The 23,386-nt window shown below is 40.4% G+C and overlaps 2 gene segments (V, D, J or C); both read right to left on the bottom strand.

The window, feature by feature from the left end:
* Positions 1-9,548: 9,548 nt before the first annotated feature.
* LOC134478891 (T cell receptor alpha variable 9-2-like) lies at positions 9,549-10,036 on the bottom strand. The segment is given in 3 exon segments: positions 9,549-9,745; positions 9,806-9,883; positions 9,991-10,036. Coding segments are annotated over 3 exon segments (321 nt in total).
* An 8,960-nt stretch (positions 10,037-18,996) lies between these two features.
* Positions 18,997-20,883, bottom strand: LOC134481962 (T cell receptor alpha variable 13-2-like). The segment is given in 2 exon segments: positions 18,997-20,268; positions 20,438-20,883. Coding segments are annotated over 2 exon segments (432 nt in total).
* Between the last annotated feature and the right edge of the window lie 2,503 nt (positions 20,884-23,386).

Genomic DNA, 23,386 nt, shown 5'->3' with positions numbered 1-23,386 from the left:
TCAGTCCCTTCAGGTTCTGGCGGTGTCTCAGACGCAGCAGACCTGCTGTTCCTGGGCCCTTCTCTCCGGGAACCCAGAGGCCATATACAGTTTCCTCTTGGGCCAGGGATGTGAGCAGGGGTGGGCAGTGTTGGTGGTCTCTTCCGCTCTGCAGCCTCAGGAGTGCCCACCTGACCAGGCGGTGAGGTCTCTCTCCCTCGGGGTTTGGGAGCAGAGAGCTGCTGCGGGCAGGGATCCGCGGGTTTGGGACTCCCGTTAACCACCGGAAGTGCCCGGTCCTAGAGGAATTTTGCCTCTGTGTGTCCTGAGTTCACCAGGCAGGTCGTTTGCAGCAGAAAAGTTGGTCTTACCTGTGGTCCCGAGGCTTAAGTTTGCTCGTGGGGTGCTGCCTATGAGCTCTCTGCGATGGTGGCAACCAGGAAGATCTGCACCGCCCTTTCCGGGAGCTTCCGTGCACCAGGGTTACAGATGGCGTTTGGTGTTTTCCTCTGGCATCAGAGATGTGTGCAGAGTGCAGTCTCTTCTGGTTTCCCAGGCGTGTCTGCCTCTCTGAAGGTTTAGCTCTCCCTCCCACGGGATTTGGGTGCAGAGAACTGTTTATCTGGTCACTCCCTTCAGGTTCCAGCGGTGTCTCAGATGTAGCGGACCTGCTGCTCCTGGGCCCCACAGTAAACTCTTCTAATGTAACCATTAAAAGGTAAAGTACTGGACAGTTCAACTGGACTATTGAAGAGACATTTGCTCCAAGTCAGAGTTGGGAGTGAGGTGAGTTTGTGTGTACACAATCAGCAGATGTCTCATTTCTCAGTAGTAATAAGTATTGCACACAGTCAGTCACTGATGTGCACTGAAAAATCACTATGAAACATCAGCCATGGAAATCTAAGACAGAGTCTTCTCTATAGCATAACTCTAACCCTTGTCACTCCCATTCAGATCAATCTTCAAGGCTTACAAATGTCTGCACAGACTCTAAACAGGGTCTGACACTTGGCCAGAGCCTAGAAAGGCCTGGAATTCTTCAATCCATTTGGAGCCAAGAGCACACTTGTGTGTAACAAACTGAACTTGAGTTGGTGGAGGAAAGATGGAGCTGTGTTGAACACCAAAACTCAAAATACAACCTAGGCAACTTGTTCATCTCTCTAACAGTTTTATTCTCTTTTCTTCAATAAAGTCTTGCTGAGTAGGTATTGATCTGTGAAAATTCTAGATCTCACTTCTTTCTTCTGCCCTCTTTCTGCCTGTCTGGATCTCCTCGATCTCTCCCCTTTCTTACTTCTCTCTCCTCTTCCCAATCCCTTTCACTTTATCTCACTCCATTTCTAACATAGTTGTCAAGCCATATATACCAGAGGAATAGGAATCCCAGAGCTGAATTAGGTCCACATGGAAACAAATCAAGAAATAACTGTCCTGCAGGACTCTGTGAGACTCCACAGCCTGTAGAGTGGGGGTAAGAAAGCAGTGTGGATCAACACAGTTAAGTAGCAGGTCTTGGTTCCTGCTTTGGTGACCTGATACTAAGAGTGTATTTTTAGGTATATTTAAGGAGGCCAATGTGATCAAAACTTCACAGGTGATAATTAACTTATCCTGTGTATACAATAAAGCATCATAAATCTACTTGAGGCACAAAGTAAGCTAAGTAAAGATTGGACCTGACGTCATTGGAATCTTCTGTAAAGATGGATTCAGTAGACTGAGAAAAACAAGCTTATGATAATGGTGTGGAGCTGGGCAAGGAAGTGAGGTGCAAAGATTACCAGGCTCTGAACCACTTCTGCTCCCAGACTTCTGGGCACATAACAGATTATGTGTTCCTTCATTGAAGAAACAACCCTCTGGGATTCACATTCAATGTTCCCCCATAGATATCTGTGAGCAATAGAAATTCTGTGCCTCCAAAACTGTCCCATGTTGAGCTTTGAGAGCTTACAGATACTGGTGTCTAATCCTGCTCAAGAGCCATGTACTCAGAATCTACAAAACATGGTTTGATCAGACCTTCCATTATCACCAACAAGTAGAAAGGGAAAAGAATGAAGGAAAGATGTCCATACTCAAATGGTTTACTTCAAGAGTATATTATCCATGACAATAATAACAATGTTCATTTCTCAGGAAATGTCAACCCTAAACAATGGGATAATCAGGGCACATGTTCAACCCAGAGCAGATTAAGGCTTGGGAGGCTGATACAAGAGGATGTGAGTTTAAGGCATTCCTTAGAATTAAGGGGGGCCTTGTGTCTAACAAACTCAATAGAGGGGGTTAGAACAATGAAAATAACAAATACCATGCCCTTGGGAAATTTTCAAAAAGGAGCAGGAAACAACTTGAAGCAGTCTTTGTAAAATATACACCTCGGTTGGAAGATGCTGCAATTAAGGTCACAGTCCAAAATGTCTGTATGAGCTCCCTAATCTCACAGAAAAGGGAGGACTCCCTTTCTCAAAGGGTTTCCTCTTCTCTGCTTGATCTTATCTGGAGAGTGACTCTAAGAACAGACACCTGACCTTATCTACAGGATGACTCTGCACAAAGCTTCTGACAAGCACTACAGGTTTTAGCACTCAACCCTTCCTCTCTTATGATAATTAGGTACTGTCTTGTGACCAATCAGCCTCTCCCCCAAAAGATATCCTTGGAGGAAAGTCATGTTATATGGCCAGATTACAGTTTCAGCTTCCTCTCTCCCAGTAGGAACCTACCCAGCAGATTTATAGAATTCCATTGGTAAAATGAAGCATCTCTGCCATAGCCAGTAGTGTATATCCACTGTGGAAATCAGAACCCACTCCCCAAGATCTACATAGCCTTTGTTCATCTGGAATAAGGTTGAGCTGTCTCTCAGAGGCAGACACAAAAGTCAATCCCTCAGTATTCACACTGTCCAAATCCTGGCCTGGCCTGTCGAGCCCTAGGCCCCATTCCCTGTGGGAAAACAGCCACTGAGGTTGGGGGAGAGGAAGGGTCACACACTTCCCAGGAAGAGATATGCCATACAACGAGATAAACTGTTTTCTCAAGAGAGCAGGAGAAGAACTAGTTAGAGATACACAGCACTTTCCTTTGCCACAGTGAACCTGAAACAAAACATCATGGTGTGGATACTAAGGAGGGGGATCAATATGTAAAATTGTGGGAGTCACAAAGTAATCACAGAGTCAGATCATTTTAGTGTTTTACTGATATGAACAGCCACCATGACCAATACAACTCTTATAAGGAAAACTTTTAATTGGAGCTGGCTTACAGGCTCAGAGGTTCAGTCCACTATCATTGTGGTAGGAGCATGGCAGTGTCCAGGCAGGCAGCTTCAGGAGGAGCTGAGTTCTACATCCTCATCTGAAGGCCACTAGGAAAAGACTAACTTCAAGGCAGCTAGGATGAGGGTCTTAAAGCTCACACCAACAATGACACACTTCCTCCAACAAGACTACACCTATTCCATTAAGGCCACACCTCCTAATAGTGCCACTCCCTGGGAGAAGCATATTCAAACCACCACACTCATGAAATCCTAAATTACTAAAGTTTAACCTTCTGAAAGAAACTCAGAATCCTAATATTATGTGCTGAAAACACAGTAGGGGAGAGAAGACTCCCCTTGGTGTAGCTTCATGCAGAAGTGAAAACAAGAGTTTCAATAATATCCACAGATGTAAAATATGCCATACTGCAAAGGTATAATTTATGAGAGATCTGTGACCTGACAACAAGCAGGAACTGGAGAATGGGGCCTTCCACTCACTAGATAATTCATTGAAGGTATCATAAGAGATCTTCTGTAGAAAAGTCTTAGTGTTCATATCCAACCTCTAGGCCCACACTAGATCTTATACACCAACACAGCCTGCCAACAATGCGTGATATTTTCTGCACCCTCCCCAGTCCTCAGATCTATCCCATATCCACAACCAAGGACCCAATATAGACTGCTGAGTCCCAGTTGTGTCTTACTCAACCTCTGAGTTTGTCCAGGTGGCAAATCCTGTGTACTAGCTCAGCCTACTCTGTCATCACAAGACATCAATGAAAGATATCTACATGTCCAAGTCCAATCAAAAAAACAAAAAAGAAAAGCAATATGACAGGTCAAGCTATGATGTTCTCCATCATCCCAAACCCAGAATTACCTAGTTGAACCTTGTAACATAGAACTTAAAAGAACCATCACAAAATTCATTAAACAATCCAAAGAGTTTAAAGGTGACACAAGCACACAGATCCATGAATTTAAAGAAAATTATTTTAAAAGAAATAAATGTTTGGGTGATGCTCAAAAACAAAACATAAACCTAAAAGAAATGAGAGACAAAATGCAGGAGTTTAAAACCAAATTCAACAAGAGATAGAAAAGTTGAAGACAACTCAAGCTGAAGTAAAGATGAAATTAAAAGGCAAGAAATAAGAGCAAGAAATAAGGAAAACATTTTTGAAACATGAGAAAGGAACATGCAGGAACTGTAGGACACCAGAAAAACGCTAAATGTTGATAAATCTTGAGAGGAAGCTGGACAGTTAAAAGTGCCATCTGCTCTTCCAGAGGACCTGGGCTCAATTCCCGGTCAGCTGTAACTACATTTTTAGAGGAGCTGACATCATCTCCTGCCTCTTCAGGTATCAGACACAAGGTCTGCATAGGCACACATGTAGGTGAAACACACATACACACAAAATTATAAGAATAAGAATAAAAGAATAAGAATAGTGACAACAGTGATGATGAAAATGATGGTGATGATGATGATAAAATATGAAAATTCATATCTCCAAACCAAAGGCCTAGACAAAGAAGAAGAATCCAGGACAATGGCATAAAATGGATCTTCAAAAAGATCATGGAAGAAAACTTCCTGAAACAAAGAAAAGATACATTCATATAGATACTACAGGCACACAAACAGCAAATAAATATCACAAAAGAAATTCCCCACAAAATATCATAGTTAAAACATTAAACATACAGAGCTAAGAAAAGGTATTAAAAGCTGCAAAAGGAAAAACACAAGTTATACATAAAGGAAAACCCATCCTAAGAGCACACGATTTCTAAACGGAAACTTTAAAAGTCATTAGAGACTAGAGCAATGTATGCCAAGTTCTAAAAGTCTATACAAGTCAACCTAGACAACAGGACCCAGCAAAACTATCTGCTGTGGGTGAAGGAGAAAGAGAAAGTATCCATGCTACAAACAGCCTAAAAGAACTCATGTCCATGAGACCATCCACACAGATATTAGAAGGAAGACTAAAGGCTGAAGAGCTGATTAAATGTGGCCAAGAAACTAAAGAAAGAAAACAAATGAAGTGATAATTACTGAAGCACAAAGCATGACTAAGACTGCAAACAGTAAAAATACAACAAAATGAGTGAACTCGATACACACCCTTCACTAATGACAGAGACCCAGAAAGGCACACGCCTCATGTTCTCTCTGATCTGTTATTCCTAACTCAGATCTTCAGATGTGAACTATAAACTAAAGTAACTACACACACCAGTAAAGTAAAAACGGACCAAGTGAGAGGAGCTCCAGGAGGGAAATAGCAGGAAATAAAGGATATGAAGAAGGAGATAGACAAGATGAGGAGGAGGGAGATTTAACTGCGGACGGAAAGGGATGTGAACACAGAAGCAGAGGGAGGAGAAACAGAATAAATGATATTTGTAAATTCTGAATGAACTGTATTATTTTCTGTTCTCCTAAAATTACATGTACACAGAGAGAGAGACACACACATAAACACGCAATCTTACACTAAGTTGTACTGATAACCCCCACAAAAACACACACACACACACACACACACACACACGACCTATAAAATATTTAACAAAACTCCAGTTGGGGCACTTCTTGCCATCTACACATGTGGGTCTTATTTCTGCAGCTTCTAAGCGTGTTAAGATGCTACTATAAGATCTCTCCAGCTTTTCTTTTCTTATGTAGGCACTTGGTGCTATGAACATGCCCTTAGAACCATATTCTTTGGGTCAAATCAATCTGGGTATGTTGAGTTTCATTTTCCTTCAATTGCAGAAAGTTTTTTCTTTCTTTCCTAATCACTGTATTGGCCCATTTTTCATGTAGTAATTTGTTCTTCAGTTCCCATGAGTTGGCAAGCTTTCTGTTGTTTCTGCTGGTAGTAGTGTCCACGGTACTGAAAAAAGGGATGGAGGTTGTCATTTCAATTTTCTTATACATGTTGAGACTTGCATTGTGTCTGAGTATGTGGTCAATTCTGAAGAGAATTACTTGAGGTTCTGAAAAGACCTGTATTTCGGTGAAATGGTCCCTAGTTAGGTACATTTGGTTTATGATGTCAGCTGGCTCCAAAATTTTTCTCTAGAGTGTTTGTCCTGATGATGTGTCTACTGGTGAAAGTGAAGTACTAAAGCCTCCCGTTATCAGTGTGTGAAGGCCAATACATGATTTAAACTGTAGTAGTTTCTTTTATGAACCTGTGTGCCCTTCTTTGTGGTGCATAGATGGTAAGAATCGCAATGTCCTTTGGTGGATTTTCCTTTTATGAGTATATATCTCTGCTGAGTAGTTTTGGTTTCATATCTATTTAGTCAGATATTAAAATGGCTATAGCAGCTTACTTCTTTGGTCCATTTGCTTGGAATATATTTTTCCATCCTTTTACCCTTAGGGGATGTCTACCCTTGATGTTAATGTGTGTTAGGCAGTAGAATGGGTCCTATTTTTTTAACCCTTTAACTAGTGTGTCTTTTTATTGAGGAATTGAAACCATTTGATATTGAGAGTTATAAATGAGCAGTGTTTGTCGGTTCCGTTTTTGTTTGGTGGTGGGTTTCTTTCCCCTTTCTTTTGATTTGCTGATCTGACACTATTTATTCATATGTTTAATGAAGTGACGTTATCCTCTTCAAGTTGAAGTTTTCCTTTTAGCAACATCTGTAGAGCTGGATTTGTAGATAGATTATGTTTAATTTGGTTTTTCATTGAATGCTTTTCTCCATCTATAGAGATTGAAACTTTTGCTGAATGTAGTAGTCAGGGTGGCTTCTGAGGTCTCTTAGAATTTTTAAAATATTTAAAATTTTTTAAAACATTGGTCCAGGATCTTTTTTGTTTATAGAGTCCACTGAGAAGTCAGGTGTAATAACATGCCTGCCTTATATGTTATTCCTTTTATATGTCTTTTTCCCTTGTGCCTCTAAATATTCCTTCCTTGTTCTGTACATTAAGTATTCTATTATTATATAATTATGTAATATGTTATAAACTATAAATATAATAAATTATATGTATTATATAATTATATAATCAGAAGTTATTTTCTGTCTGTTTATTCCTTGTACTTTGATAGGTAACCCTGTTGGGGGTTACAGATTTTAGTTATGAGATGTCGATTTTTTTTTCTATACTGTTGACCTGGCCTGCTTCTCCTTCTTCTATTCATACTGTTCAACCTGGGTTTCTTCTCTTTCTTCTATTTCTCCTGTTTATATATTTGGTCTTTTCTAAGTATCCTAGATTTCCTTGATGGTTTGTGCCTGGACATTTTTAAATTTTCTGGGACCAAGGTATCCATGTGTTCAGTGGCCAAGATTCCTTCTTCCATCTTGTATACTCTCTTGGTAAGATTTGACTCTGAGTTTTCTATTTGAGTTCCTAATTGTTATATTTCCAGTTTCTCCTCAGTTTCTGTTTTCTTTACTGATTCTACTCCGGCTTTCACATCCAGAACTATTTTCTTCATTTCATGCCATTGTTTGTATTTTTATAAATTTCATTAAGGAGTTTATTCAATTTCTCTTGCAAGACCTCTACATATTTATAAAGACTCTTCTGAAGTCCTTGTCTTGGCTTCAATTATGTTGCATGTCTCAGAGTCTACTGTAGAATTCTGGGTTTTAATGTAGACATATTATCCTGACATTTTTTTTACTGGACATTATTTTATTTACATTTCAAGTGTTATCCCCTTTCCTGGTTTCCTGTCTATAAACACCCTATCCAATCCCCCATTAACCTTCTTCTATGAGACTGTTCCCCCACCCAACCACCCACCCCTTCTGATCTTCCACCTCTCTGCCCTGGCATTCCTCTACACTGGGGGTTCCAGCTTTGGCAGGACCAAGGGCTTCTCCGCCCATCAGTGCCTAACAAGGCCCTCCTCTGCTACGTTTACAGCTAGAGCCATGGGTCTGTCCATGTGTATTCTTTCGATGGTGGTTTAGTCCCTGGGAGCTCTGGTTAGTTGGTATAGTTGTTCTTATGGGATTGCAAACCCCTTCAGCTCCTTCAATCCTTTCTCTAACTCCCCGAATGGCGACCCCATCCTCAGACCAATGGTTGGCTGCCAGAATCTGCCTCTGTATTTGTCATGCTGTAGCAGAGCCTCTCAGGAGACAACTATATCAGGCTCCTGTCAGCATGCACTTTTGGCATCAGCAATATTGTCTGGGTTTGGTGGCTGTATATGGGCTGGCACACTAGGTGGGGCAGGCTCTGAATGGCCTTTCCTTCAGTCTCTTCTCCAAATGTTGTCTCAATATTTCCTCCTGTGAAATTTTTGTTCCCCCTTCTAAGAAGAACTGAACCATCCACATTTTGGTCATCCTTCTTGAGCTTCATGTGGTCTGAGATTGTATCTTGGGTAATCCGATTTTGGATTAATATCCACTCATCAGTGAGTGCACAGCCGGTGTGCTTTTTTGTGATTGGGTTACCTCACTCAGGATGAAATTTTCTAGCTCCATCATTTGCCAATATATTTCATGAAATCATTGTTTTTAATAACTGAGTAGAATTCCTTTGTGTAAATATACCACATTTTCTGTATCCATTATTCTATTGAAGGACATCTGAGTTCTTTCCAGCTTCTGGCTATTATAAATAAGGAGGCTATTAACATAGTGGAGCACGTGTCCTTGTCATGTGTTGGAGCATCTTTTGGGTATATGCCCAGGAGTGATATAGCTGGATTCTCAGGTAGTCCAATTTTCTGAGGACCTCATGTCCGTCAAGTGTTTCATGAGGTAGAGGCACACATTTCGGTGTGAGAGAAGCTAGCTGGAAAAAATTTTCTACTGCTCCTCAGTACAGACATACAGAGAGAATCATGCCATAACCTCATATTTCTTTTTAGAAATTTTGAGATATGCAAGTCACTAGCCCTCAGATAATCTTCCATAGTATCAGCTGGATATTATCTAAATACCACCATTCCTGGCATATTAACCCTCTATGTCAGGCTGGAGGTGACAAGCAATGTGAAAATAATGACTTGCATATGGAGGTAAAGACAACTGATCTTGTCAATGTTTCCATGGCTTTACTATGAAATCACTGTGTCCCTGTATGAAGAAACATTGCTCTCCTATGGTTTTCGTTTCCTGTATAAAAATCCAGCACTACTGTCATCTACTTTCTGCTCTGCTCTGACCATTTGTATGATTTTTTTTTTCATCAACCAGAGAAATACTACGGAACACAGCACAGACTGTGGGGGAAACAGGGTGATCTAAAATGTAGGTGATCAGAAGTCAGGCTTCCTTTTGCCTCTCAGAGTTTGTGCTCAGCTCCCTCTGTGGTTTCTGCCACTGTGTCACTCAGAGCACAGTAGTACACGGCCGAGTCTGACGCTTGCACTGAGGCTTTCTGCAAGTGGAAGGACGTGTTCCTTTTATCATACGTAGCTTCAAAACCTCTGCTGCTTCCCTTGTTATTGGGTGTTGTGACTTTCAAAAGGAACTGTGGACCTTTTCCAGGATATCAGACATACCAGAAAAGAGTCGGGTACCCCGTAGCTGAATAAGTACAGTTTATAAGTAGGAAGTCATCTTCTGAGAGGATCACTTGACCTTCTTTTTGGGTCACTGAGTCTCCGTAGGTCCTTCCTGGAAGAAGAAGAGATTATGTCACATTAAGGGCAAATTTCATAGATAGTTAAATATATTCTGACATCACAGAAGAAAAAGTACAAATTTTAAGTCACTGCACTTACCAAGCATGAATAGCATCACAGTCACTAAAACTGGTGAAGAGTTCATCTTCCGTGTCACCAGAGTGATACTCTCAACTCTTCATACCAAGAAATGATAAAAATGACACCAAATGATGAATTATGAAGCTTATAATTCACACAGATAATGATCTTGTCTTAGGGAACTCCACCCCCTGGTGGACAGAGACTAAACTAGGGTCTATTGCACATGGTGCAGAAGTCAGAAATGTGCTCCAGTACTCAATATCATTTGTAAGGCACTTGTCAGACCTCAAAGGTCCCTTATCAATCTGAAGAGCATAAACAGTGGCCATTAACGTATTGACTGCTGTCATTCTTGGGATTCTACCCGACGTGAAAGTGTTGTAGTAGAGTAACTGATGGTTTTTCTGCTTTGGTCTTTTCCACATGGCAAATTGAATGACAAAAAGTAGGTTTCTACCCATTTATTTTCACTAATCTAAATACATAGTAAGGTGCTATGTGGGTCTGGCTCAGACTTGAGAGAACTTGTTTTTGCAGAGGGCCCAAGTTCAATTCCTAGTACCCAAACAACGGTTCACAATCATCTGTAACTCCAGTATCAGGCAAACTGATTCCCTCTTTTGACCTTCGTTGGCACCAGGTACATACACAGTACATAAACACAAATGCAGGCAAGACATTCATGCACATAAAACGGGATAAAGAAGGTTTTAAACTTTTCTCAAAAATACTACTAAATTAAGGAATTTTTTTCCATTTTTATTAAATTGGGTATTTCTGATTTACATTTCAAATGTTATTCCCTTTCCCAGTTTCCTGTCCATAAGCCCCCATCCCTGCCTGCTCCCCCATATAGGTGTTCCCCTCCCCATCCACCCCTCATTATCACCCCTCAATAATCCCCTACACTGGGGGTTCAGTCTTGGCAGGACCAAGGGCTTCCCCTTCCACTGGTGCCCCAACAAGGCTATTCACTGCTACATATGCAGTTGGAGCCATGGGTCAGTCCATGTATGGTCTTTGTGTAGTGGTTTAGTCCCTGGAAGCTCTGGTTGGTTGGCATTGTTGTTCATATGGGGTCTCAAGCCCCTTCAGCTCTTTCAGTCTTTTCTCTAATTCCTCCAATGGGGGTCCCATTCTCAGTTTAGAGGTTTGCTTCAAAATTAAGTAATTACAAATTGGCCCTATGGAATGTGCAATTATTACAGTCTGCTCTGTTTACTGTCTAAAATTTTCAAACTGGTTCATTCTGCCCATTTACTTGGTACATCATTAGTGTCTTGAAACAATGCTTGAAGATTAACTGCACAGACATCCACAACAAAGGAAGCAGTTGTGACTGGCATGAAAGGCTCACATGTTGTATCATATTCTCCATCAAAGGTACAATATGACTTTTTCTTAGCACGTTTCTGTAAATATCATTGTGACCAGTGGTCTCTGTAGAGAAACACAAAGCTGACTATTATTTGGGACTGGTCAGACATGTGTGACTCTTTCCTGAGGACCTGCAGAGAGCATCCCCAGCCGCCAGCTCATATACCTGTCTCCAGAAAAGCTACTTCTTTCAGGTTTCGAAGCTTCCACTCATGAGTCTGGCTTTCATGGCTGCCATGTCTCTGTGAGAGCTCCTTCTATCTATCTTTAATTTGGTCTTAGTCATTTTTCCTCACTGACAGAATTTGCCTTCTCACAAAGCTATCCTGTCTCACCTTTGTCCACATCTGTTTCCTAATTCTTAATTTTTAAGGTTGTTAATGTAATCTCTAAATGCTAGCTTTTGGCTCAGAACCTTTGTCTCTTATAGTTCAAAGTAATGATTATGTGGCCAGTTCTGGTTTTTTCTCACCAGCAATTCTTGTAGCTCCTTCAGAATGTGCTCTTCATGCTGTCTTCCTACAAAAGATGTAGAATCACTTATAAAAACACATTTTATTTCTTATTTCCTTTTTATTTTTGCAATTCATAGTCACAGGATTTTTTTTACAAGTTGATATATTGGGTATATGCATCATCCACAGAGAAGGCTACTCTCAAATAAAGAAGTAGTTGCTTACTCCTAAAAGTAGTCATATCACCATTGCACCAGCCAGTACATCATACTTATCAGGTTGGTCTTTTAGCACACAGGGTCCACAGCTAGTAAATCCAATGATGATTATCTCTCTTAGTAGCTTTCTACATAATCGAGAATATTCTATATCTGTTCAAATCTTACTTTTTTGTATGTTACCCAAAAATAATATGGTCTCTTCAACAATAGCATCTTCTCAATTAGTTCAATTATGTAACCAAGAGATTGGCAACATCATATTGTTTGGAGACCTGTGGGGCCTCCCTGAACAATGTCACATGGAGATATCATACACCTAACTCTGAAATATTTGTATAAAAACCTATGAGTTCTTGTAGTGGTCTCTTGTACCTTGTATTCTTTAAACAGAAAATTCTAAACATTCAAAGCTAGGATCTATATATGGGAGACAACAAGGTGGTATACTTTCTGGCTATAGGCACTACCCTAATTTGGTTTTTTCAGAATAATTATCACAAATCAAACAAAGACAGGTATAATAGTCAAAGCGTATTATTCATATCTCCAAAAAAATTTCAGAATTGTCTATATTGACTGACGCACTTCCAGACTTGGTGCTGACAACTCCATCAAATCTGATGCCACTCTGGCTGTATAAATTTATCCCCTCTAAGGAGAGGTTACATTTATCTACAGGGTAGGATGGCTACAAATACAAATCCATTATAGTTCTCATGCAAGGGGCTCTCAACTCTACTTCCATGTCTGTTCTACAATGCCTTGATACTGCCATGCCAAATTTAATTTAATTTGGGATTTATAAAGGATTTTTCAACAGTATTTTTGTGCATTGATGTTTTGCCTGCATGAATATCTGTGGGAGGGTGCCAGATCCTCTGGAACTGGAATTACAGACAGTTGTAAGCTGCCATGATGTTCGTGCTGGGAATGGAACTCGGATCCTCTAGAAGAGAAGCCAGTGTTTTTCACTGCTTCTCCAAACCTGATAAAAGATTTTTAATGGTTTCTCCTCTGGCTAGTTTGGCGTATGCTTGCATGTCTGTGTGTGGGTCTGTACATGGGATACAAGTGTTCATGGAGGCAGAGGGCTTAGGATTTTCTAGGGGTGAAGCTACATGAAGTTACGAGCCTCCTGATTTGGGTATTTGATATTCAACTCCAGTCCTCTGCAAGATTACTTAATTGCTAAGTGATCTCTCCACAGTCCTTTTCAATAAGTCTTATCTTAAAAATTGAAAGAGTGTAGTTAGGGGGAAGGCTTGGCAGCTAAGAGCACTTGCAGCTCTTACAGGATACCTAAGTTAAATTCCAAGTTCACACATAGTAGCTCACGACTACCAATAACTCCAGATCCAGGTGTTGTGACGCCTTCTTCTGGACTCCATGGGTACGACCCATGCATGTGGTACACACACACACACACACACACACACACACACAGGTAGGTCTCCCCACACTTGTGGGTCGTCAGCTGATTCAGTTCACAAGGACAACGTGAGCCGTGATAGCTGGCAGGAGGATGGGGTAGGGTGGTTCAGAAGCCCTGGGAGCACATATGGTGAATGACCATACCAGTACTGCTTGCCAGTAGGCAGATCAGCCTCATTAGGGTGATTCAAGGCTTATAAACTTTTGGGGAATGAGGGTTGGGACATCCAGGATGAACAAAGGCCATTGGCTAGAGGCTTAGGGTACCTGGCATACCTCATTAGCATGGAGAACCATTTGAGGACTCTGAAATGCTAGCTGAACAGATTTTTGTCAAAAGAAAATTGATCTACAAACTTATTAAAGCTATGTGACGTTCCTCATGTACAAGCAAGGGTGGGGGCTTAGAATCCCCTGGACAAGGTCAGAGAAGGATAAAACCTGCTAACAAGGGAGTTTCCCATTTTGCACCGAGTTCAGGAGCTATCCAGTCATGGTGGACCTCAACCTTAATTAGCAGAGTTTTCAAACACACACACACACACACACACACACACACACACACACACACACACACAAACACACACACACACTGTGTTTAATTAATAAATCCTCATTAAAAATGGAAAAGGGGTGTATCCATTGAAACTATTTTCCACAACTCTGTATTTTGATCGGTTGTACTTTACTGTAAGGGTCTCAATTTATTACAGAGGAAGTTTCCCTGATGATGAATGATGACTACAGTTACTTGTGCATGTAACGACACATGTTTATAGATTGTTTTTAGTGATTGGACTGAAGTACCGAATCAGTGGTTCTAAATTCTCCTTAAATAACCATAACCTCACTAGCACTGAGTGATTAACTAGGTGCCCAGTACCAAGCATACCTATTTTTCAGAAAGTCTCCAGTCTGATTATAAAGTAGATGATTGCTACCAAGGTGTATGAGCCGCTACTACTCCCAGAGGGTTACTGTGCCATGCTGGATGTTGATGTGGATAAAGCCAACAAATACTCTTGACTCCAATATAAAATCCAAGCATTAAAGAGGAGTGGATACAGAAAATGTGGTACATCTACACAATGGAGTACTACTCAGCTATCAAAAACAATGACTTCATGAAATTCACAGGCAAATGGATAGAACTGGAAAATATCATCCTGAGTGAGGTAACCCAATCACAGAAAAACACACATGGTATGCACTCACTGAGAAGTGGATATTATCCCAGAAGCTCAAATTACCCAAGATCCAACCCACAAACCACATGAAGCTCAAGAAGGACTACCACAGTGCAGATGCTTCAGTACATCTTAGAAGGGGGAACAAAAATATTCATAGGAGGGAATATGGAGACAAAGTTTGGAGCAGAGACTGAAGAAATGGCCATCCAGAACCTCCTTCACATGGGTATACATCCCATATACATACAGCCACCAAAACTAAGTAATATTGATGAAGCTAAGAAGTGCATGCTGACAGGAGCCTGATATAGCTGTCTCCTGAGATGCTCAGCCAGAATGCTTGCAGCAAACCACTGAACTGAAAACAGAGACCCCATTGGAGGAGTTAGAGAAAGAATTGAAGGAGCTGAAGGGGTTTGCAACCCCATAAGAACAACAATATCAAGCAACCAGAGCTTCCAGGGACTAAACCACCATCCAAAGAGTACACATGAACAGGCGCATAGCTCCAACTGCATATGTAGCAGAGGATGGCCTTGTTGGGCATCAATGGGAGGAGAAGCTCTTGGTCCTGCCAAGGCTCAATGTCCCAGTGTAGGGGAATGTCAGGACAGGGAGGCAGGAAGGGGTGGGTGGGTGGGTGGGGGAATACTCTCATAGAAGCAGGGGGAGGGGCGATGCGATAGGGGGGTTATGGACAGGAAACCAGGAAAGGGGATAACATTCGAAATGTAAATAAAAATATCAAATAAAAAAAGAGAGAAACAAAATTAATATATGCTGCTAAACTTATGACCCCCCTTTTGGGTATGGCAAATTACAAAAATATGCGCAAGAGTATAAACACTTTGATGTCTAAAACTTTCATGTATTACAGTGATGGTGGTATTTCCAAACTTTTTGAAGGTATGTATCCCACACATTCCTATGAATGAATGAATGAATGAATTAATTAATTAATTGTTTGAAATCTTAATACTACTCAAGGTAGTATTATGAAGAAAAAGTAGTGTCATAAAAAAAAAACACACAAGAGCCAAAGTAGTGTCATGAAGAAAAAAAAATCTACGACACTAAGAGACATTATTGAAATTAGGGCAGTACTTGAATAAATTATCACTATAACGTAAACTTGTCCTTCTGACTCACAACTTTAAGAAAGGACAACTTAAAATGACAATGACAAAATGCATGAGATAGGATCATTAGTCCATCTTAACTCCAGAAACACTGGCATCTAACATGTAGTTCACAGTATTGTAAAGAAGCAAGAGAAAGCTCTGATTTGTTTCATAAATAAAGAAAAGATATGATCAAAGCTAGAAATGTCTGCTGCTGAGATGATGCCCAATGGGCACCTGATAAAATCCCTCAGAGGCAGCATGGACAGAATGGCTGCAGGGTAATTGTTCATGGAGATGTTTTCTAGAACAACAGGAGAGTGCAGTTCTGTTGTTTGAGATGACAAAAATCACACAAAAATTGAAACTCTGATGTTTTAGCAAGAACTCAGCCCAAGGAGTTATTTAAACATCTCCACAGTGATTTTGTAAAATTATATTCCCTGTCTGAATTATAAGTTTGGATTCATTTTTCTGTTGTTGCTTTTATTTTTGTTTTTGCTTAGTTTTGTTTTCTACAGCAGCAGAGGCGCTCTCTACTCATAATGGCTAAAATTCAGTTTCACGTTGTGTTCTCTACTTGGAATCCTTCTAGTTCTGAAGAAAAGTTTCCTGGAACAAGGTTCCACCTTACTCTCACTCAGGAATTTAATTTTTTGTCACCTGCTATCCTCTGAAAGGTGGAAACCAGGAACAGTGTGCTAAAGCTGAAGGTCATTGTTGTATTATGTTGGGCTACAGCTCAAGAACAGAAGACCTATTGAGTATTTTGAGACTCCACATTCAATCCACAGAACCACAATCAAAGGCCTTGACTAATCACTGTATTTGTTCTTGAAACCCAAGGGCTATGCAAAGCATTCCTTCCCATTGCATTCTTCTTCCTTAGAAAGTCTTACATACTCTTGCCATGACTAGTCACTAACAAGAACTTCAAATCATACAAATCTTCACTTCTTTAGTGTATGCTAATTACACAAATAAAATGCATGAGTACAATGGATTTGTTCAGACCCATCCCCTATAACCAACCCACTCTTGCCTATCCTCTCATAAACTATATTACCCTTAGCCTTCCCAAATAGTATTTCTCTATTTTCATGTTTTTGTTTTCAAATCTAGATGTTTTGTATAAGGAAAAAATCAGTATTTGTTCTTGTGTATCTGACGTATTTGGGTTAATGTTATAATCTCCAAAAAATAGAAATCAACAAATGTAGTAAGAAAAATAAATCCTGTGCATTGTTAGTCAGAATGTGCACTTACAACCACTATAGAAATCAGTATGAAGGTTTGTAAAAAAAATAAATAAATATAGAATTACTCTGTGGCTCTACTATACCAGTCCTGTGTATACTCCTAAAAGAATCAATGTCAGCATAAGTGGAGAGGGATACCTGTGCATTAATGTTGTCACAATACATATTGTAATTTTTCCACAGACTTAGCTAGAGAAACTAATGAAGGGCAGTCCCTTCATCAATAGGCCAAAGAGTTGTCCTTCCTGCTCTTTCTTTCTTTGATCTGCATGCTGATGAGGTAGTGATTAAAAATCAGTTCAGGATAAAAACACCACTGAACCTTGCAAAAATTACCTCATTACTACTGTTCTCACACAGGTCAGCAGACATAACAGGAGAAGTCACTCCTCATTGCATTTTGTCAACTAGTATGACACTATTCATATGGTAAGCAGAAACTTAGTCATATTTAAGATCTTAACCAATCTTAATTAATCTCCAGCAAATCATCCAGAAGATGAGAGCTGACTCCAAACCCCTTAGACACACATTCACTTCCATGATGTAGACAGCCCGTCCATGATGGTCACAGTAGAATGACAGAAGCAACTGCCTGTCAAATTCTCCTCTAGAGTCCTTTGCTTTTCTTCCTTTAAGTTATTTTTCTTACTTACTGCTAGAATGCTGTGTCTCTAGTGTATGCTGTCTTATTTTTACTAGCTAATTTGCTAACATAATGCATTTACTCAGGCAGTAGCTGTACTAGTGAAGTACTTGCCTCTAAAAAAACATCACTCATTCTGCATTACTAGATATGCCTTTAAATGCTACCGAGAAAATTCAATAAGAGCCCAGCATCGTTAATTATATCCTTTCTCTGAAATCAAAAGGGTTATAAAATAATTCAACATAAATCACACTTACCCTTCACAGCGTTATCATCTGTAGGGGAAATGGACTAATCCACCAATCAAGAGTAAACTTGCTTCTCTCCTAAAAGACCTGGTAGTAAAAAAGGCAATGCATATTTAACTATCACAAGAGTGAATCAGGTTCAGCAAGCCAATAGTTAATTATACCTACTCTTAGAGTTTGGATGTTCTTGAAATTATACCTCCCTTGTCAGAAGTTGAAGTATTAAGGAATCAGTTTTTGACACAACTTTATTGCCACTGACTCATCAACTACTCAAAAGTACACTTTAAATTATGCTAATGTTTGATTCCTTCAGACCATGAAGATAAAGCAGAGAACTCTTTCATTAATTTATTTATTCACTTTACAACCTAATATCAGCACCCCTCTCCTCCCAATTCCCCACCATACGTCTCCTCCCCCCCACTCCTTTCTCCTTTGAGAAGGGGACAGCCCATCCAGGGTATCACCCAAACCTGGCACATCAAGTTGCATCAAGGTGCATCCTCTCCCACTGAGGACAGAATAGGTGGCCCAGTTAGAACAACAGGCTACAGACAGTCAACATATATGAACAGCCCCCACTCCAGTGGTTGGGGGACCTGCTTGAAGACCAAACTGCATATCTGTTACATATGGGGGAAGGGGGGCTAGATCCAGCCCATGCTCACTCTCTGGTTGGTAGTTCAGTCTCAAGCAGAAAATTCTTTTTTCTTTCATTTTTAATTCACATTCCATTCATTCACATCACAAATGATATCCCACTTCCCAGTTACCCCTCTACAAAACCCCCATCTCACATCTGCCCTCTCCCTCCTCCCCTTTGCCTCTATGAGGGTGCTCCCCTACCCATCAACTCCCACCCCACCAGACCAGCATCTCCCTACACTGGGGCATCAAACCTCCAAGGACCAAGGGCCTCCAAAGCGGAGAATTCTTTAGAAAGCTATTTGTACATTAACCTCAGTTCATCTCCTTCTCTATCCACTACAAGAGCAGGGTAAGGTGATTGATAAACACACTTTCACAAACACCAGAAAGACAGAGCAGCAGCAGAAACCAAGAGTGTAGAAATCGAGTTAATTTTCTTGAAAAGCTTGTATCTTTAGTGAAACATAAAAGGAAAGATGTGATGTGTTTCTTTAAATCGATTGTGTTGCACCTATTTGAGGTTCACAACAGTATGTTTGGTAGAGGATACAGTGGGTAATCAAATGATCACATTGTGAAGTGAATCAATATGCCCATCATTTTCAGGTACGTTTTGGGTGTTTGACAGGAACAGCTAAAATCACGTATTTAACAAAAATCCACTGTACACTGTAGTTTAATTATAGTACTGACATTGTACAATGTAACTCTGAATATATTGATACGACATATTACTCTGGTTTGAACAAACTTTAGCAATTTACACTCTAGGTACACAGTCAATCACTTTCATACATTGTATAATATATATATTATACAACATATATACATATAATTCATGTTTAATCCCCAAAATAACTGCAAAAGCAATTATCTAGAGTCAAAAGTCCATGAGTGCCAGAGATTGTGATACTGAAACTGAAGGGCTTCACACATGATAGGAGGCTGAATGTCAAATTTAAATTTGTTAGAGCGTGGTTTTCTAAGCAGAACATCACCAATTCCTGTAGAATCTCCGATGCAGAGTTATTGGACTGCTGAACACATGGGCATGCCGAGATCGGCTCACACAGAAAGGAGATCCAAGTTGACTCCTTATTTCAGACGTCGCTCTGTGCATCTACTCACCCAACTATTCATTTTCTAATGTTAGCCTAAACCAAGATACTCTGAATAAATATCAATTTTAAGTAATTATTAAGCAGCAATTAACAATATGTTTTAAACGTCCTGAGTCATCTTGGGTCTTATCTTACATACTTTAGTATCTTTATCAGTTTTTTCCGTTCACAAACAATGTGACAAATGCTCTCAGGAAATGTCTGACACAGCAAAAGGGCACCACTCTAGCCCCGGAGGCAAGTTTGAAGACAGGCTGCAGGTGCCTGGGGAGCAATGTGTACTTGCTGTGCAGAAGTAAACGGCTGAGTCTCCAGGCTCAGTGGCTGTGATGTTCAGGGAAAGGTGTTTGGTTTTCTTATCAAACAAAAGGGTGAGTCTTTGGGTCTGCTTTCTTTCCATATTTGAACGGATGTCAATGATGAACTGAGGACGCCTCCCAGGCTCTTGCTTATACCAAGGGAAGTAGACGGAGGCACTGTCTGTGTAGGAGCAGTTGATGAGGGCAGTGGCTCCTTCCTGGACACTCAGGGAGGAAGGGTGCTGTTTCACCTGCTCGCCTTGGCTCTCCCCTATGCAGAAAGATGGAGAGAAAGGTCAAATTGTCAACCTTGCTTATATTTTCCCTACAGTAAGGAGAGAAAAACTAAATAAAGCCACTTTTCTGAACATTTAAGGACCATCCACTAACATACTCGATGCCCAGGTACCCGGTTCACCCAGCGCCCATCCTCAACTCACAGTCCATCTTCAGCCAGAGGAAAAGAAACAAAGCATGAACAGCCGTCTTCATTGTGCTTCCTATTCAAATCAGTTGTAGATGCTCAGCCTGTAGCCAGCTGAGACACTTGTAAGTTCAGATTGGCCCTTGTTGTTCTAAGAATCATACATGATGAGTGATTGGCCCAGACAATAAGAAAAAAAAAAAAAAAAAAAAAAAGCCAGCTCTTTCAGAATTGACGAAGGTGTTCTGTCGTGCATCAGCTGAGGTGCACTGCCACCCTGTGGTCGGATGTCTAACTGCTGAAATCTAGTTGGCTTACATCTTACTCTAGGAAAGACAACACATAAAAAGGAAAATCTCCGAGTCCACTGGCCCCCAGCAGCAGCTGTGGGACTTGGGGTGATAGGGGGTGGGTTCCTACCAAATTCTGAGTGCAGGATCTAGACTCTTCCTTCCCGGGAGCAGACTAGTTAGCAGTCTGTCCCAGCAGCAAGGCCTGGTGGGGTGGGAGGGGTGGGGACATTCGTGGGGAGATGGGGGTGGGAGTGGGGAGGAGGTATTGGATGTAGAACAGTCGAGGGTGTGAAGGTGGACCTGGAGAGGAATAAAATCTGGAGTGCAAAAATAAATTTTAAAAAAAGAGAAAAAGAAAAATCTCCAGAGGAGATTCCGACCCCCGTGTCCCATCCCTACTCCTCAAAGAATAACTGTGCTCACATAGACTGTGCACCAGCCTAACAAGGGTGGGTGCCTTACCTTCCTATTCACCCATCTGAGTACCACATCCTCAGACCTAGCTGTGTCGAGTAGCCAGTGAACCAGTACAACCAGTGCTTCAGATCTCAATTAGCCTACTCCATCCCTATACCCCTAGGTCTAGTAGTGGCTACTCCAACTCTAAACCAGCCCATCCAGTTAAGAGACACAGATCTCAATCCACTCACATTCTTCCCAACGCTCCTAGAAAGCCTGCAGCCTTGGATCCTGAAACCTGCATACCAATCCAGGCGGGTAAGTTCCCTAGAAACTTCTTGTACCATCCCCACACTCCCGTGCACCGCTAAGCTTGGACAGCTTATGCACCGATAGAGAGACCCAGACCTGGGTCATATTCACACACGTTCTTGACTATCACTGAATTAGAATCACTCTCATCCCTGCAATCAATAAGAAGTATCTGTATCAGAAGGAAAAACCTACCAGCTCTTAGAAGCCGATCTGAAACAAGTGAGCTTGAGAAACATCAAAAGCAAAATTCTCTACAAAAGAGGCAGGCTACAATATCAGACACCATGAAAGAAATCGACATGCCTAGATCATATTACAAAACGGCAAATATAAAAGGTCAAGACAACCCCCACTCCCACAAAAACCCATCAGTTCTATAGAAATGTTCTCCAATAAGAATTACCTAGATTAACATCAGGACACAGAAGCAGGTGATTCTGCATTAATATTTCACAAAACAGGCATTAAGCTAAAATTAATCAGAAGAGATAAGGAGCGACGCTTCATTTTAATCAAGAGAACAGTTAACCAAGAAGACATTGCATCCTAAACATATAAGCTCCAAACTCAGGGACACCCAACTTTATTTTAAAAAAAAAAATCTACTCTTGGATTCAAAGAAACAGATTAATATCGATTCTGTAATAATAGGTGATTTCCATAGCCCTACAACTCCAATAGACAAATCATGCAAGTGAAAAAGTAAACTGGTAAACATTAGAATCAAATGAAATCATACATCAAGTAAAGCTAGCAGTATCTATAGACTATTCCACACAAACACCAAAGAGTGCACGTTCTGGTCAGTAGTACGTGGAAGGCTCTTTAGAGTACACCACACTCTTGGACAGAAGATGAACATTGACAAACTCAGGAAAACTGAAATAATTCTGTGCGTCCTTTCTGACTGCAATATAAAATCCATAGCAAACAAATCTCTAATAGTTATACAAGCTCCTGAAGATTAAATTACCCCTTACTTAATAATGAATAGGTCAAAGGAGAAATCAAGGGGAAAAAAGTCTTGTAATGAAATCAAAATGACCACACACACACACACACACACACACACACACATCACACACACACACACACAAACACACACACACACAAACACACACACACACTCACACACACACACACACAAACACACACACACACACACACACACACACACACACACACACCCTTCTGAGACTCAATAAAAGCAGACTAGAATAAGGCTTTTTGGTTCTAAGTAGTTACATTTTAAATAGAAATCTGAAAATACAAATAAATGATTTAAAGATACAATTCAAAACTTTGGAAAAATAAGAACAAATGAAACACAAAATCCAATAGATGGGACAAAGTAACAAAAATCAAAGCAGAAATCAATGAAGTAGAATTAAAAAAACAAAAAATAATAAATTGAAGAGTTGGTCATTCCAGAATGTAAAGATTAGCAGAACTTTGGTCCAATTAATCAAGAGAAAGAGATATGACACTCACTAACAGAGTCAGAGATAAGCAGACACCAAAGAAATTCAGAATGTTGTAAGAGAATACTTTAAAAACCTTTACTGCCGGGTTGGGGATTTAGCTCAGTGGTAGAGCGCTTGCCTAGCAAGCGCAAGGCCCTGGGTTCGGTCTCCAGCTCCAAAAAAAAAAAAAAAAAAAAAAAAAAAAGAAAGAAAGAAAGAAAAAAAAACCCTGTACTGCATAAAACTGAAAAACATAAAGGAAATTCATACAAACAATTAAAGTTAAATCAAAAATACATTAACTTGGGCTGGAGAGATGGCTCAGTGGTTAAGAGCACTGAATGCTCTTCCAGAGGACCTGAGTTCAAATCCCAGCAACCACATGGTGGCTCACAACCATCTGTAATGAGATCTGATGCCCTCTTCTGGTCTGAACAGCTACAATGTACTTATATATAATAAATAATAAATAAATCCTTAAAAAAATACATTAAC

This window comes from Rattus norvegicus, chromosome 15 (genome assembly GCF_036323735.1).
Source record: "Rattus norvegicus strain BN/NHsdMcwi chromosome 15, GRCr8, whole genome shotgun sequence".
NCBI lineage: Eukaryota > Metazoa > Chordata > Mammalia > Rodentia > Muridae > Rattus > Rattus norvegicus.
Note: the sequence above shows the minus strand (reverse complement) of the source record. Positions and strands in the feature narration are given on the sequence as shown.